At 45.1% G+C, this 17374-nt stretch overlaps 1 protein-coding gene across 1 annotated transcript; it reads right to left on the bottom strand.

Moving 5' to 3' along the window:
* Nucleotides 1–11068: 11068 nt before the first annotated feature.
* upp2 (uridine phosphorylase 2) lies at nt 11069–16072 on the bottom strand. Its single transcript, XM_061226545.1, has 8 exons — nt 15936–16072; nt 15761–15835; nt 15288–15405; nt 15038–15196; nt 14089–14203; nt 13456–13665; nt 12107–12253; nt 11069–11610 (listed from the first exon to the last, which is right to left on the bottom strand). The coding sequence occupies exons 2-8, from the start codon at nt 15811–15813 to the stop codon at nt 11468–11470; spliced, it is 945 nt and encodes a 314-aa protein (XP_061082529.1). The 5' UTR covers nt 15814–15835; nt 15936–16072; the 3' UTR covers nt 11069–11467.
* Between the last annotated feature and the right edge of the window lie 1302 nt (nt 16073–17374).

The raw sequence follows: 17374 nt of genomic DNA, 5'->3' as shown, positions 1-17374 counted from the left end.
AGTCACTGCAGTGTATATGCCGCCGTGGAGAAGGCAGGGGAAAGATCGCTTCATGATTGCACTTCGTCTGCAGAGGCGCCTTGTGCCTAGTCCCAGACAGATTCATTTTCTTTCCTCTGATAAGTATTTATCTGATCTGGCACTGTCAGACATAATAGCATTGCTACTGTATGTGAAGGCTTTGTCGTGCATCTTCTTACTCATTTAATGTTACACAGACCCTTTTTCATCGAATTGGAAATGTAGACTCCTGTGCTAGCATACATAGGGGCAGCCTATAATGAGTGATGAAGGCATTCCCTGCTCTGTCTAATCAAGTATGACTCTGTGACTCTATAACTCTGTCTAATGGCTTTGGATAAAGGAGTCAGCAAAATCACTATAAAACAGTAAATGGATGGAAGCATTTGCTCTGTGCTTCCCCTTCGCATATATGAACACGTCCTTGTCAGACAATCTGATTCTAAGAGGGCAAAGTCAGCATTGGAAGGATCAATAAGAACTTAACCGAAACATACAAAGTGAAAGAAAATAGAAATCTCGAAAAAATAGTAATTTGCATAGTATTCTATTATGTCCTGAGTATATGCAATTTACTTGACTAATGTATATATTTTTTGTGTACTCATTCAGACGGGCATGTTTTCCTAACTCTGAGAGGGTAACAAGTGGAGTAGGTTGCTGCTATCTTGATTTTTATGGTCTGAGAGTGGCCACAGCCATGACATTCGACCTTATCACTGCAGTTATGAGAAAAATGTGAAGTAAGGTGATGAGACTGGCCTGTAACTGTGTGACTGAATTTTTGTTGTTGTTGTTGAATTAAACATAAGTGGTCAAAGGATTGAGGAGAGGCTTGGGAATAGTGGTCTTACCACAAACTGGATCTGCACATTTAACCACCAAACTGCAACAATGCCCAGAAAATTACAGTATACATTTTTGTGCCACAGTAATGTGTCCTTCAGGCAGAGATTAATTGACTGATTTCACTTTTAATAATGGAATCTTGTTCACATCGGGGCAGTATTTTTAAATTTCAAATGCTGTCTCCACCCTACATAGAAAATGGGGAAATATAGTTTCAGCATGAAAATGCACATGGTATCACAAACATCACAGCACCATTACCCCCCCCCCCCCTATAAGATCGTCTGTTAAATGACAACTTGGCCCAACACTTGGCAAATTTTTACTGTTATTTTGAAAGTGCATTGGCATCACTAAATGTACAAACGGCTGCATGGGAAGCACAAGATGAGGTCACACAGACCTCACATGTCACACTGTGGAAGAGACAGATCAGTGCCGGTGAATATATGGCGTGAATGCAGTCAAGGCCCACGGTGTAGTGCTGATTGCAGCAGAAAAGCTATGCCATTACTGCCACCTATTGCTGGAGAGTAGGTACGGCACGCTGTGTGCCTGTATAGTCCAGTCAAAGTTGAAAGTCCAGTGGTCAGAAAATGTAAATCCTGCCATGTGTTTCTTCCACCCGTGAAGTCAACTAACTGATTTCAGTCAGTACTTCTAGCTCCTAGCTGATGTATTGTGCCAATTAGCACATCCACGTGGTTGAAACAAAATACTGGGAAGGACTTTTACTTTCTGGACCTGAATTTTCCACCTCTGGTTGAGTGGCACTTCTGCCTTCTTGTCACGTTTCAGGTCTGTCTCACCATGTTTTATGTTAATTTATGTTTATTCTTGGTGTCTTAGTCACGTAGTGTTTTATCATGTATTATGTTGTCTAGGTTCGTCATGTTGTTTAGTTATGTTTCGTTACGATTTATTTTCTTGTCATGTCTAGTTATGTTATCGTACGATTTTATTACCTGGTTATGTTGAGTGATTATCGTCTTAGTTTCGCGTTGTGTTATGTTTCGATGCATGTTTATTGTTACGTTAACTGGTCGTTGTTATGCATACACTTTTACATGTTTTTCCGCAAACCTTGCGTTCCGCCTTTTCTCTCTCTCTCTCTCTCTCGTTCTGTCCTTCACTCCCCTAATGTTCTATTTGTCTATTTACTAAAACTACTAACGCTAGATCAGGATTGGGTAGAAACTAACAAGACTAATCAGGTGTTCATGTTACCTTACGTTTCTCGTGCATGTCATTTACTCATTTACTAATGCTAGGGCAGGATAGGTTTATTACTAACGATTACTAATCTCCTTGTTAAACTTGTCATCCATTGCACCTGTTTTCCATTTCCTTGCTACCCTCTAACTAATTGTCTACACCTGTCTACACCTGCATTTATAGCCCAGTCGCGCAACTGTTCACTGCGAAATTGTCTGCCTCTGTTTTTTCACGCAACTCTTGAGCATTATTTACTGTTTGATTACACGTTACGATCCACGCCTGTTTACTGACCATCGATTATTGATTTCTGTTTTGTGACCTTCGTTTTGTTCTTGACTACGTCCCCGCCTACCGTTTTTGTACTTTTGCCCCGCTGATTGTTTCATGGTTTCGACTCCCGCTTCGTCCACGACTACGCCTCTGCCTGCCGTCCGTCTGTTCATCTGCCCCGCTGACAGCTCTCCTGCTACCGGACCTCCCTGCACGCCTACCGACTACGAGATTGCCTCTTCCCTCGGCACCGTGCTTTTTGTTTGTTTTGTATTTGTTTGGCTGGATCTACGTGTATGGACTTTGCTTGTGTTGACTACTCTCCTGGGATTCGTCCCGAATAAAGCCCTGAGGGGTCTTTATATTACTATTGTTTCTGAGTCGTGCATTTTGGGTCCAACCCCCACGCACCCGTCTCAGAACAATTTCGCCAAAATGGACCCTGCTGACTCTACTGCCATGTTCTACGCCCTCCAGGAACAAGGAGCCATCGTCCGGCAGCATTCACAAGGAATCTCCGAACTTCACCTGGAGATTCGTGAACTGTGCGCGGAGATGAGGAGGCTTGCCGTCGCGGTCCTACCACAACCACGGGAGGAGCCTTCCCACCCACCCACATCCCCAGCGCTCAACCCCACGGGAACCTGCCAATTCCGAGAGCCCCAACAACCCCCTCCGGAGAGGTTTGGTGGAGAACCTGAGAGGTGCAAGGCTTTCCTTCTACAATGCGACTTCGTGTTCAGGCAACAGCCCCAGACCTACAACAGCGACGACCGTCGGATTGGCTACGTGATGGGGCTACTCAAGGGGAGGGCGTTGGACTGGGCTACGGCGGTGTGGTCCGGGGATTCATTCCCTCCTCTTTACCCAGTCTTCGCCGATGAGATTCGGAAGGTCTTCCAACACGCATCCAGCGACCAGGAGCCATCCCAGAGACTGATTGCTCTGCGCCAAGGACGGAAGACCGCGGCAGACCACTCCATCGACTTCCGCACCCTCGCGGCGGCTACTAGCTGGAACGATGCGGCATTGGCAAATCTCTTCCTGGCCAGCCTGAGTGAGACGCTCCAGGACGAGTTGGCGCGACTGGACCCCATCACCCAGTTCGACCAGCTCGTGCGCACCACGATCCGCCTGGACAACCGTGCCAGACAACGTCGGTTGGAGAGACCGATCCTTCCTGGCAACCATTACCCCAGGCAGGGGCCAAGTCCTCGACTGGAGGAGCAGCAGTCTGAGGGATCCGAACCCATGGACCTGTCCCGGGCTGGTACAAGGATCTCTACTGAGGAACGAGCACGCCGCAGAACCACGGGTTCGTGCTTCTACTGTGGGAGGCCGGGTCACACCCAGGCTCGGTGCTCCTTCAAGACCAGGAGACCAGTGGAGGTGAGAGCTGTCGACAGACATGAGGGGTCTGACAGAGACAACCATCGTCCCACGCTCACGACTCTCTTAATTCTGCCCGACAGAACGACCCGGATTAACGCGTTGGTGGATTCTGGAGCGGACGCCAATCTCATTGACGAAGTTTTGGTGTCTGAACTGAACATCCCCACCCTCCCTTTACCCCACCCTGAGAACGCGCGGTCGCTGGATGGAAGGACCTTTTGCCGCATGACACAAATCACCATTCCCTTACAACTGATCATTTCTGGGAACCATCGGGAGATGATCCAGTTCCGCGTCATCCAGTCCCCTAATGACCAACTCATCTTGGGATTACCCTGGCTCCAGAAACACAACCCCACGATCAACTGGAGTTCTAACCAAGTGCAAGCATGGGATCCGAAGTGCCATCTGTCCTGCTTGCGTTCCGCCCCACCACCAGCAGAGGGAGTGCCAGCTCTACCACAGACTCCCAAACCCTCCCTGGAGAGGGTCCCCTCTCCTTACCATGACCTGGGAACAGTGTTTTCCAAGACACAAGCTCAGTCTTTGCCGCCTCATCGACCCTATGACTGCGCCATCGAGCTCCTCCCTGGTTCGTCACTTCCCTCAAGTCGCCTATACAACGTCTCCAGACCAGAGAGGGAGGCGATGGAGAAATACATCCGTGACTGCCTGGCTAACGGACTAATTCGCCCTTCTTCCTCTCCCGTCGGTGCGGGATTCTTCTTTGTTCAGAAGAAAGATGGCTCCCTACGCCCGTGCATCGACTACAGGGAGCTGAACAACATCACGGTGAGGAACAAGTATCCTCTGCCCCTGATGGACTCCGCGTTCCACCCACTTCACGAGGCCACCATCTTCACCAAGCTGGATCTTCGCAACGCGTACCACCTGGTCCGGATCCGTGAGGGCGATGAATGGAAGACCGCCTTCAATACCTCTCTCGGACACTTCGAATACCTGGTCATGCCATTCGGCCTCACCAATGCTCCTGCTGTGTTCCAGGCCCTGGTGAATGATGTTCTTCGGGACTTGTTGGGTCGCCATGTGTTCGTCTACCTGGATGACATCTTAATCTACTCCACCAATGCCAAGGATCATGAATACCACGTCAGGCAAGTCCTACAGAGACTCCTGGAGAACAGACTATTCGTCAAGGCGGAGAAGTGCGTCTTCCACTCCGACACAGTTGAGTTCCTGGGGTTTATCCTTGAGAAGGGACGGATCAGGGCGGATCCCAAGAAGATTCTGGCAGTTACCAACTGGCCCACATCCACCTCACGTAAGCAGCTCCAACGCTTCTTGGGATTCGCCAACTTCTACCGGAGGTTCATTAGATCCTATAGTCAAGTGGTCTCTTCTCTAACCAAACTCACGTCCCCTGCGGTGCCATTCCGGTGGAGCTCCGAAGCTGAGACGGCCTTCACCAAGGTCAAGAGACTGTTCTCTTCCGCTCCCATCCTGGTACACCCCGACCCCACCCGCCAGTTTGTGGTCGAGACGGATGCTTCCGACACAGGGGTGGGAGCAGTGCTCTCTCAGGTGGCGGCCGCTGACAACCGACTACACCCCTGCGCCTTCTTCTCCAAGAAGCTGTCCCCGGCGGAGAGGAACTATGACGTTGGGAACCGAGAGCTGCTAGCAGTCAAACTGGCGTTGGAGGAGTGGAGACATTGGCTGGAGGGGTCCGAGAAGCCGTTCATCGTTTGGACCGACCACAAGAACCTGGCATACCTCCAGACAGCCAAGAGGCTGAACTCCCGACAGGCCAGATGGGCACTGTTCTTCGGGAGGTTCAATTTCTCACTCACCTACCGCCCGGGTTCTAAGAACGTTAAGCCTGACGCCCTTTCTCGCCAGTTTAACACCTGTCCTGAGCGTGAGGTTCCAGAGAACATCCTTCCGGCCTCCTGCACCGTTGGGTCCGTCACCTGGAGGATCGAGTCGGTGATCCAGAGGGCTCTACGGGATGAACTCGATCCTAGGCCCAACCCCGGATTACACCTATACGTTCCCGCAGCCGCTCGGACACAGGTGCTGCAATGGGCCCATTCATCCCTCCTTTCCTGCCACCCCGGCTTTACCCGCACCTTGGCGGTGCTGAAGAGGAGATTCTGGTGGAGCTCCATGATCCCTGACACCAGGCGCTTCATCAAGGCTTGTACCACCTGTGCCAGAAGCAAGGCCTCCCACCAAGCCCCTGCTGGTTTACTCCAACCTCTGCCTGTGCCCAGCCGACCCTGGAGCCACATCGGCGTGGACTTTGTTACCGGACTTCCCCCTTCCGAAGGTAACACCACCATCCTCACTGTGGTGGACCGATTCAGCAAAGCGGCACACTTCATCCCCCTGGCTGGATTGCCCACCGCCCAAGAGACCGCAGAGGTTCTGGTGAGAGAAGTATTCCGCATTCACGGACTTCCCTCGGACATTGTTTCTGACCGCGGCCCCCAATTCATCTCCCAAGTTTGGAAGGCATTCTGCGTGGCCCTCGGGGCCACAGCTAGCCTCTCTTCGGGCTACCACCCTCAGTCCAATGGCCAAACGGAGAGGGCCAATCAGGACCTGGGGGCCGCTCTACGCTGCGTATCGGCAAAAAATCCAGCCGGCTGGAGCAAGATGCTAACCTGGGTGGAATACGCACACAACACCTTACCCTGCGCCGCCACCGGGAAATCTCCGTTTGAGGTCTCCTTGGGCTACCAACCTCCACTGTTTCCTGACCAGGAAGCCGAGATCGCTGTTCCCTCCCTCGCCATCCACATGAAACGGTGCTCCAAGGTTTGGAGGGATGCCAAGGCCGCGCTGCTAAGCACGGCAGATCGTAATCGGCGTTTTGCTGATCGCCACCGCACTCCAGCTCCGGCCTACAAACCAGGTGACTCCGTCTGGCTGTCCACTAAGGACATTCCCCTCCAAGCCACTTCCCACAAACTGCAACCCCGCTTTATTGGTCCCTTTAAGATCCACAAAATCATCAATCCTTCCTCTGTTAAACTGTCACTCCCTGCTTCCCTTAAGATTCACCCCACATTCCATGTCTCATGTATTAAGCCCGTATCCTCTCACCCCATATGTCCCCCGGATCCCCCACCACCTCCCCCCCGCATTATTGACAACCACCCCGCATTCACGGTTAAGAAACTCTTGAACATTCGTAAGAGGGGCCGTGGGGTGCAATACTTGGTTGACTGGGAGGGCTATGGCCCTGAGGAGCGTTCCTGGGTCGCTCCCAGTCTCATTCTGGACAAATCGCTCATCAGAGACTTCCATCGTGACCACCCTGATAAATTCCAAGGACCGCCAGGAGTCGGTCGTTAAGGGGGGGGTCCTGTCACGTTTCAGGTCTGTCTCACCATGTTTTATGTTGATTTATGTTTATTCTTGGTGTCTTAGTCACGTAGTGTTTTATCATGTATTATGTTGTCTAGGTTCGTCATGTTGTTTAGTTATGTTTCGTTACGATTTATTTTCTTGTCATGTCTAGTTATGTTATCGTACGATTTTATTACCTGGTTATGTTGAGTGATTATCGTCTTAGTTTCGCGTTGTGTTATGTTTCGATGCATGTTTATTGTTACGTTAACTGGTCGTTGTTATGCATACACTTTTACATGTTTTTCCGCAAACCTTGCGTTCCGCCTTTTCTCACTCTCTCTCTCTCTCGTTCTGTCCTTCACTCCCCTAATGTTCTATTTGTCTATTTACTAAAACTACTAACGCTAGATCAGGATTGGGTAGAAACTAACAAGACTAATCATGTGTTCATGTTACCTTACGTTTCTCGTGCATGTCATTTACTAATTTACTAATGCTAGGGCAGGATAGGTTTATTACTAACGATTACTAATCTCCTTGTTAAACTTGTCATCCATTGCACCTGTTTTCCATTTCCTTGCTACCCTCTAACTAATTGTCTACACCTGTCTACACCTGCATTTATAGCCCAGTCGCGCAACTGTTCACTGCGAAATTGTCTGCCTCTGTTTTTTCACGCAACTCTTGAGCATTATTTACTGTTTGATTACACGTTACGATCCACGCCTGTTTACTGACCATCGATTATTGATTTCTGTTTTGTGACCTTCGTTTTGTTCTTGACTACGTCCCCGCCTACCGTTTTTGTACTTTTGCCCCGCTGATTGTTTCATGGTTTCGACTCCCGCTTCGTCCACGACTACGCCTCTGCCTGCCGTCCGTCTGTTCATCTGCCCCGCTGACAGCTCTCCTGCTACCGGACCTCCCTGCACGCCTACCGACTACGAGATTGCCTCTTCCCTCGGCACCGTGCTTTTTGTTTGTTTTGTATTTGTTTGGCTGGATCTACGTGTATGGACTTTGCTTGTGTTGACTACTCTCCTGGGATTCGTCCCGAATAAAGCCCTGAGGGGTCTTTATATTACTATTGTTTCTGAGTCGTGCATTTTGGGTCCAACCCCCACGCACCCGTCTCACTTCTCTCTATATTGATTTTTGTCATGCAACCACATGTGAGGTAACACTGGAATGAATCCTTGAAATACCTAGCTAGCCTAGATGTGGGTTGGTATGGAGAGGAGTGTATTTTGTTTGTGCCAACTCAAACATCCACATCAGACAGAGAAGAGGTTACTCTGTCCCAGTGTAACCTTAATGAAACATGTGTTACGTACACAATGTATCTGGCTGTTCAGCTCTGAGTTAAATAAATAAGTGAACCACCTCCTCTCTGAAATGATACAATGTCGTGAATAATAGACATTGTTGCACATTTGTCACACTGGATGGTTTCAGACCTGAAGACAAAATGTAATTTAAGACAAAGAGGACATGAGTAAAGTCATTTGTTTATTTATTTGATAAAAAATGAATGAAAACACCCATATCTCCTCCGTGTAAAAGATTAGTAACTGGTTGCACCAGAACCCAATAGCAAGACCACAGAAGTTCAAGTTAATTAACTTGAACTTAGTCTTTATTAACTTCAGACAGGCAGGGGTTGAGAACCAGCAAATTGGAATGGTGCAGAATAGGCAGTTCATAATCGTTATTCTAGGCAAAGGTTTGGTATCCAGGCAAACAGAAACAACACAGGGAATCCAGTAAATGGTCGCGGTCACAGGCCAAAAGCAGCGGGTCAAATCAGAACAGAAGGGTGATCCAAAAAACCAATTACACTTCTCTGCCTTGCTTCTCTCCCATGAATCCCCATTCTGCCCAGTTTCTTTCATATTGCGGAGTCATGAACCCTGACTTTAGCTGAGAGAGGCCTGCAGTTCTTTGGATGTTCTTCTGGGATTAATTGTCACTTTCTGGATGAGTTATCACTGTGTACTCTGAGAAGTTTTGGCAAACTGGCCACTACTGGAAAGAGCCACCACTGTTCCAAGACTTCTTTATTTGGAGATAATGGCTCTCATTGTGGTTTAGTTGAATCTCAGAGCATTAGAAATGGTTTTGGGCTGACCAAGTCAAAGTCTTTACCTGAACCCAACAGAGATCACAGGACCTGAAACAAGCATCATTCATGCTCAAAAACATACCAATTTGTCTGAATAAAAGCATCTCTGCAAGGTCGAGGGGTGTTTGATATTTATTTTTTATTGAATAAATGACAACCATTTTAAAATGTGTTTCGTGTTTACTCAAGTTCCCTTTGTCTAGTATTACATTTTGTCAAAAGATCTTAAACCATTCAGTGTGAAAAACATGCAATAATAGAAGAAATCAGAATACTTTAGTAAATTATCAGCTGCTTGTTATTATTGGCCTCCAGCAGAAGAGGGGAAGAGTGTTAGAATGTCTATTATACACAACGATCAGCAACAACATTAAAACCACCTGTTTAAAACAGTTTTTTTATGATTAAAAATGCATTAAGCAGGTGGTTTTAATGTTGTGGCTGATCGCTGTAAGTCTGAAAGGTTTACAGGAATATTTAATGCATTTAAACTTTACCCCTGTGAACAAAAACAGTGTTTCTAAGGTCGAACAGTGAATCAGCTTTGTAGGACCCATTTCATAACAGATGTGCAGGGTCTTGCTGCTGGACCATTATAGGCTATTGCATAATGAGGCAAGTGATAATTTCCAGACTTGATCATGAACTATTTTCCCTAGAATGTGTGAGAAAAGGCAGGGGATATTTTGAAAGAATGTGTGCAGGAACAACATAAAAATAAAGGATATTATCATAAATAAAACGTGTTTACCTCCCCTGGCAGGAATGTCTTAAAGTTATGGGAGCAAGTGCATTCCATAAACTTTTCCTTTGTAGTTTTCAGAAAGAAAAAGTCCAATGCCTTTATAACCTGATAAACAAAAAGAGCCCATTTACTGAGTAAAAATCTTGATATTTACTCATGTAGGCGGAAGGCCAGATCCCGTTCAGGCTCACAGTGGAGAGGTATTTCTCCACTGTGTCGACTTAATCTCCTTGTACTGGTTTTAAAATTCTGGTTTAAAGTTATGAAGTTTCATAAATGATGCATAGTCAAAACTCTTAGTCTATGTTTCAAGACCGATTCATGGAGGCCAGTGCAAACAACTAAGAGGTAGGGTAGTGTTAAAAATTGGGAAATACATAGATATATATGCGAAATACTTGATATGTATGATCACGTTCTGAGTAAAACAAGGTACAGACAAACAAGGACTTATGCATTGGGTCCACGTGACAGGCGTTTTTGACACCCGGTGAATTTCGCAGAGTTCTCTGGCCTTTGTACTCTTTGGAGGAATTACAGAGATCATTCTGAGTGACATTGAGACTTTGATTATGCTCTGAGAGCCAAGAGCAAACATAGACTGACCGTTGGATTAGACTTCATATGTAATCCGCCAACAGAGGTAAAGGGCATCCAGAGGTTTAGCTTGCTGTTGTTCTGCTAGATGTTATAGCCTTCTAACAGTCTAACAGATGCATGACAACAATTTTACCAATGGCTAAAATAGGCCACCTTAGAGTTGAAATGCAGAACGTGTCAACAATTTGTACACTAATAAAATTAAGGTTTATATCTTGGCTCACAGGGAATAGTGTTCCGGAGATTTCTGAGGAACTCACATGGCAAGATAAACAGTGATATTCTCTGAGACACTGAAGTTTTGCAGGTAAACTACATTCCCAATCTAAAGTTATTATTCAGCTCTGAGCAGATTATATGCAGACAAGAATTTAGAGAGACATCTGCCAGACTGCAGGAGATATGCACTCAGCTTAAAAATATTAAATATATAGCGATTCATTTTAGTCATATGCTTTCATTTCTAAATCTCCCTTCATTATTTCAGCTCTTTAAAAATGATGTTCCACAAAAAGAAAAACGGAACCAGGGGAACCAGTAGAGTGTAATACTCTAATATTTATTTTTAAGTAACATGACAACGTAAACATTTTGGCATAAGACATTATACAATTCACAATTTAGGAATGCCAAGTATCCTTCAGAGAAACTTCAACCATTAAACATTATAAACATTGTGAAACAAATAGATGATCAAGTTATACACATTTGTATGAAGATTACAGATTTGTGCAATACTTTATAGCTTATACAGTGATCAATGTACGGCTTGTGAAGACAGTTTTCAAGTAATATTACACAAGCAGTTCTACACTCTTTTGAAATAGGTGTGAAATGCACATATCAACACTATTTACAGAAGTGGTTGCAGTTATATACAAGGAAGAATGCAGGTAGGACATGGGGTGAGCGGGGCTAGGCAGACTGTGAGGTTATTGGATGAGTCCCAGACGTTTCTTGATAAGGTGAGAAACCAGAACCTGGGGCCTTTGTTGGTACTCCAGCAACAGTCTGTGAGGGGTGTTGATCTGGTCCCCCTCGAAGCGGTTCAACAGAGTCACACACACCACGGCAGCTGAAAAACACAATACAGATGCAAAACCCATGTCAAATGAGTGTGTTATTGTACATGCTCACGCTACAACTTATAATGTTTTATATTATTTCTTCCAAGACATTAAAGAATATTGAAAATTGAGCTGGTTAAGCTGGTCATAAGCTGGTCCAGCTGATCTTTTTCAAAAAATAGCTCGAACTGGTCAAACCATGTCAAGCTGGGAGCTGGTCTGAACTGGTCAACCAGCTAAACTATGCCAAGCTAGGAGCTTGTTTGAACTGGTCAACCATCTACCAACAGCTTCAAAACCTAGCCTGAACTGATTTTTTCAGCAGGGTACACAAAGTATTACTGGGGCTGCCCTTAACTATCTGGGGGGTGGGGGTAATAAAGGCAAATGTTAAATTTTCATAAATAATTTGAATTGGGTGATGCACTGTGCTGTGACACCACAAATGATGCTAAACTGCATACTGAGCTCTTTTTCAGCTCTGAGCTGGTCTGGTCTTGTCACCTTTGAGGCCACAGGTGAGACACATTGCGGCAAAGACGGTGGACTCCATTTCGATGTTCCTCACACCGGCATCGTAGGCTTTGTGCAGGTATTCCAGCTTCTCCTCAGTGGAGAAGGAGCACAGCGCCCCGTCCAGACGACCCTGGCCTGGAGGAACAGAAAACAAGTGGTCAGCTCTCTGCCAGAGCACAAGACCCCTTTTTAAATGGTAAATTCCTCTCATCAAACACTGCACAGTACATGGACAACTGTGACCTCAAAGTAAGAATGGGCATTGGGTCGTTTGCTATGCTTATTTTAGGCACGGTGACCTCTCTGTATTGGTGCATTAATTTCTGAGCATTAATCTGCTTCGGCTGTCTAGACCAGTGTTCCTCAACCCCAGTCCTCGGGACCCACTTGCCAGAATGTTTTTGTTGCTACTAGGAACTCACACACCAATTCAATGACTGAAGCAATCAAACCACCAAAAATGCACTTGATTTGTTAAATCAGGTGTGTGAGTTCCTGGTTACAACAAAAACATTCTGGCAAGTGGGAGGACTGGAGTTGAGAAACATTACATTACATGACACGACATACAACAAAGTGCAAAGTGCATACCCATCAAGAAAGACCTGAAAGACCCTAGAAGGAAGTACAATTTCAAGTGCTAAGAGTAAACAGAGATAAGGACTAGGGCCCATTTGATTAACCTGACAATGGATTATATCTAAAACAGTTTATATACAGCACAACGCAATAGAATAATATACACTTACATAGGAAACAATTATGTAGAAAAGTAACATTGGTCTAGACAGTGCTGTCAGGAGGCCAATTGAGAGGACAGGTAGTTGGTGAACATGGTGTGGACTTTGCTGTGCTCTGTGATTTGAGTTTCATATTTCATTGACCTGCCATCTCCTCTCTCTGAGCCCACAGCGCTCTGTAGGGAGGCTGGAACCTCGGCCAGATGTCTGCTCTGTGATATACCTTTCCCCTGGCTTCCCTTTCAGGCTCACACAGGACAGGTGCCAAGGTCTACTCTACCAAATTACCGCACATAAATGCCCCACTTAATGGCAATAAGCAATAAACATTATATTAATCATTATATTAATAATATATACAAATATTTATACATAATGTATTTGACTAAATATATTACAATAAGACCAATTCACACTGCTGTCCAGAAAACAGACATTCATTTACAATATCAAAAGGTAGGCTACGCCCCATACACAGTGGGTAGAATTTCTCTGGAGCAGTTCAGTGGGCAACAGCAGAATATTCCAAGAAGGATGCAAGAAACTGTAGCTAAAAGCTCCAGGCACATTCGAGGCATTCCGGCGGGAAGGTGATACCTTCGTAGAAGTCGTGGGTGCACATGGTGTTGCCGATGACGGTGGGCAGGTTGGGGATCTCCGCGGAGTTGGCCAGCAGCTCCTCAGCCAGCCCCTTGTCTAGCTCCGTGCTCCGAGTGATCACCTTCCCCAGCACCACCTGTTCAAACTGCGCCTGGAAGAAGCAGTCCACTGCCTGCTTCGTGACCACCACCGTCCCTGGAGCCAGGCCTGTAGGGGGCAGCACAGGCAGGTCAGCTGACCTGTACACACTCTGGGGCCATGTCCAAACCAGCCTTCTAGTTACTGTGACCTCAACGTATCTAATGCCTTCTAAGCATGCTGCATAATATTTAGCATGCCATGAGCTGTACGCAAAAAATATTCCCCATACTATATTCCAACCATACTGTGGAAATGGTATTTATAGGACTAAAATGGTTGTTTGCTTCCTGAAAAGCATGCCTCCAAATATAGGAAGCAAAACCTGGGAAATAACTGTCATCTTGGGATTTTAAATAAATAAAATTTTGCCAACTGAAAAGCTCTCATCTCTCATCCAGTATACACAACATGTGTACTCAATAGTAGACAAGTGTGATTGAGACACGGCGCAGGAATGACGTGAAAGAAGACAGGAATGGGGGAACGTACCCACTCCTCCGGACGTGCCGATTCGGATCAGGATGACATCACGGCAGCGGGCGTGGTGCAGGAGCTTGATCAGCTCGTGGAGCATGATTGACATGGAGGGCACGCCCATCCCATGCTGGAGGACCAGAGGAGAGACAGCCAATCAACACACCTGCACTGCTGACCAATCAAGACATGAGCATTGTTGACCAATAACTGCATCCATACTATTAGCCTATACAGTACATTGCCACTCTCCGAAATAAAGTGACAGAGAAGGTACATTTTTGATCCTCAAAGATCAAATTTCCCAAATGTACCCTGAAAGTACAGTAATGTTCTCAAAAAATATACTAATTAGTTATATATTGCTGGCTAGGAGTACAATTTCATGCACCTATAGGGTACCACCCCACTGCAAGTATTTTCACCTTTTTGGGTACTTTTCTTACCTTTATTTAGCCCATGAACACATATACAGTCAGAAATGTACGCAGTCTATATTGTTTCATTATTATTATTTGGCACATTGTGTTATACATCTGTAATGTCTGACAACAATAGAATAAATCTAAGTAATGAACAGTCATTACAACATATGCCTTCAGGGATATGCGTGATTCTGTTGTAAATTACTTATAAAATCAATCAACAAAGTAAAATATTTACATCTGTACTGTCAGCTAATCACTGCATCTTTATACCGTGTCCATACAGTCAACATCCATACAGCCATCCAAATTAAAACAGTAAAGTCAGCCAATACAGACTTTAGTCATCTGTAGTCTGCCAGCAGTCATTCATTCTGGAACCATTTTGATAATCCTCAAATAAATTTGAGTTAGAACCGGTGAGTGATCTTGGAAGGTATGTGAGCGGTGGAATAAACGGGTAAGCAGTTGGTGATGAGCAGTCTCTGTGGAGATCAGAGCAGACGCTGAAACACAGAACACAGCGCAGTGACACTCACGCTGATGGAGAGCACAGGTCCTGCTTTGAACATGGAGTAACGGTCCGTCCCGGCGCAGATATCCCGAATGTCATCGTTGTCCCCTGGCAGTCCCAGTTCCTGGTGGATGAACTGGGCAAAGGACTTCATCCGGTTGGCACTGCCACCGACACATACGAACTGGGAGGAGAAAAGAAAGGCTCCTTAGCCTACACCAGCGGCCAGGAGCATTGCTGGAGATCGGCCTTCGCTCTGACGGGCCTCGACCTACTTTTATGTCACCAAACATCTCCGGCAAGTTGTGAGTCTTGGTTCCCAGGTCGAGGTGATAGAGGATGTCCTCCTCCATGGAATCTAGATGGGGATTTTTCACATGAACCTCTTCCTCCCTGAGGGGTAAAATTAGGAATGGGAAATTTTGATCACTATCTATTTCTCCACAACAACTCTGAACGGTTTAAGTCAACTAATGCCACTTACAGTATGTATCTCTGGGTCAAATCAAAGGAAACCTACACATGAATGTAGGCTAATTCAATATTAGCTGTCTGAGCTACAGTACCTGTCCCTGCTCCCTGAGTGAAAACTCATGCTGAAATGGCATTTTTGGAAATTTATAGAAATATAATTAAGGAATGCTCATGGTAAGTCTTCCACTGTGCCTACTTAACTACTCCCCCATAAAGTCATCACATGTTTCCACCTGCGCGCTTAAATCAATCTGTACATTTAAAACAAGCTTACTCAATATACTCGCTGTGATCCGTCCCCATGGTGTTGAACAGAATAGGTGCCATGGTTTTCAGTACTCTGCACTTGCTATAAAATAAAAATAATTTCAAAAAGTGTGAACATGTAAACATCTATTTAGATACAAAAATGTTGCCACTAGAAATGTCCAATTACGAAGAGTTCATACCTTTCCGGGATAAAGTCTATTTGTGGTAGAGAATTCTCTTCAAATGCTTGTATTGCCTCCGTGAGTGAAAGAAATAAAAGCACTCATCTCTGGTCGTACAACATTTATAGCTCTGAATGGTTGCCCCGTGTCTGATAAATGATTGGCCTTAAAAGAAGGCGTAGATTCCAAACTCTCCCTCTCACATGTTTACTGACCCCTAACATAAACTTTCACTGACAAATTCATTGTGCAAATAGGTAACATTTTCAGGTTATGTCAAAACCTCTAAATGACGTACCTTTGTTGAGAAACACCATGCAGAACCAAAACAGGAACATGTGACAGCTCACCCATACTTGTACCAATGGGTTATATTATTTTATCTATAAGTACAGACTACTTCCTACAAAACAGTAAAGATAATGAAAACTGTTTATTTAATGCTAAACAACACCTGAGGAGGACATCGGACTACTGTTTATAACCCTGTTAATTAGTCACCAGCTTCAATGAGTGGATCCTGTTTTGGCAATATAAGAAAGGAGAATGATTAATCATTCTTTTTTTCTTTTCTAAATCATAATTCATCATTTGTAAATCGCTCATCTTTGTCTCCGTGATTAATTTAGAAAACACGAGCCGTGCCTGACGTAGGCCTTACTGGATATGTCATCACGACTGGGAAATTACTATATTCTATTTGGATAAGGCTTCAGAATGACAACTGTCTCTTCTCACAGAGCCTGCAGTGACAGACAAGCCAGAATCACATACAAACCCTAAGTGTGGGGTATATAGGGAACTAACAAAACATAGAAGCATAATGCTGGGTCTATTAGTCCCAGTGGCAATTAGTATTAAATTTGTCCTGCAAAGGAACCAAAACAAATATGACAAAAACAAAACAAAGGGCCTTTTATTTGTTTACATTACGTATTTAATCAATGTACTAACCTGTATATGTAAACATCTATTTAGATACAAAAATGTTGCCACTAGAAATGTCCAATTACGAAGGACTTTAACTGCATCTGATAAAAGTCTGTCTGTCTGGCTCTCTGGACTCCCTGTTCCCTGGGTCTTCACATCCATTTGAGTACGCTACACAGAGTGTCCCAGCTCACACACTCAGAGCACACACACACACACACACACACACACACACACACAGTGATGTTAAACACTGGGGAAGGAAATACAACATGCAATTGGAATCTTGAATACAGGGAGAGTTTCTGTGATCTATGTTCAGGGATTGCCCACAGGGAAAAATGTATTTATAAAATATGTGATGTAAAATTTAAAGTTCATGAAAGTCTATGGTATTGTTCATTATACAGTTACAGTACTATTTAAACTGAAGCAAGTAAATTGTAATGTTTTAGTGGTTGGAACAAGTGTCATTATGACAACACTCCCTGCACTAGAGATGGCAAACGTAATGTAAATTAGAAAAT

Source organism: Conger conger, chromosome 17 (genome assembly GCF_963514075.1).
Source record: "Conger conger chromosome 17, fConCon1.1, whole genome shotgun sequence".
Taxonomy (NCBI): Eukaryota; Metazoa; Chordata; class Actinopteri; order Anguilliformes; family Congridae; genus Conger; species Conger conger.
The sequence above is the reverse complement of the archived record's forward strand: the minus strand, read 5'-3'. Positions and strand labels throughout refer to the sequence as shown.

Bases quoted from the DNA above. Each gene is read 5' to 3' on its own strand.
- upp2 (XM_061226545.1), bottom strand. From the start codon at position 15,813: ATGGCACCTATTCTGTTCAACACCATGGGGACGGATCACAGCGAGTAT. The intron at 12,254-13,455 runs GTATCACCTTCC...CTGTTCCTCCAG, and splicing joins CACCCACGACTTCTACGAAG to GCCAGGGTCGTCTGGACGGG. The intron at 11,611-12,106 runs GTGACAAGACCA...TGTGTTTTTCAG, and splicing joins TCTCACCTGTGGCCTCAAAG to CTGCCGTGGTGTGTGTGACT.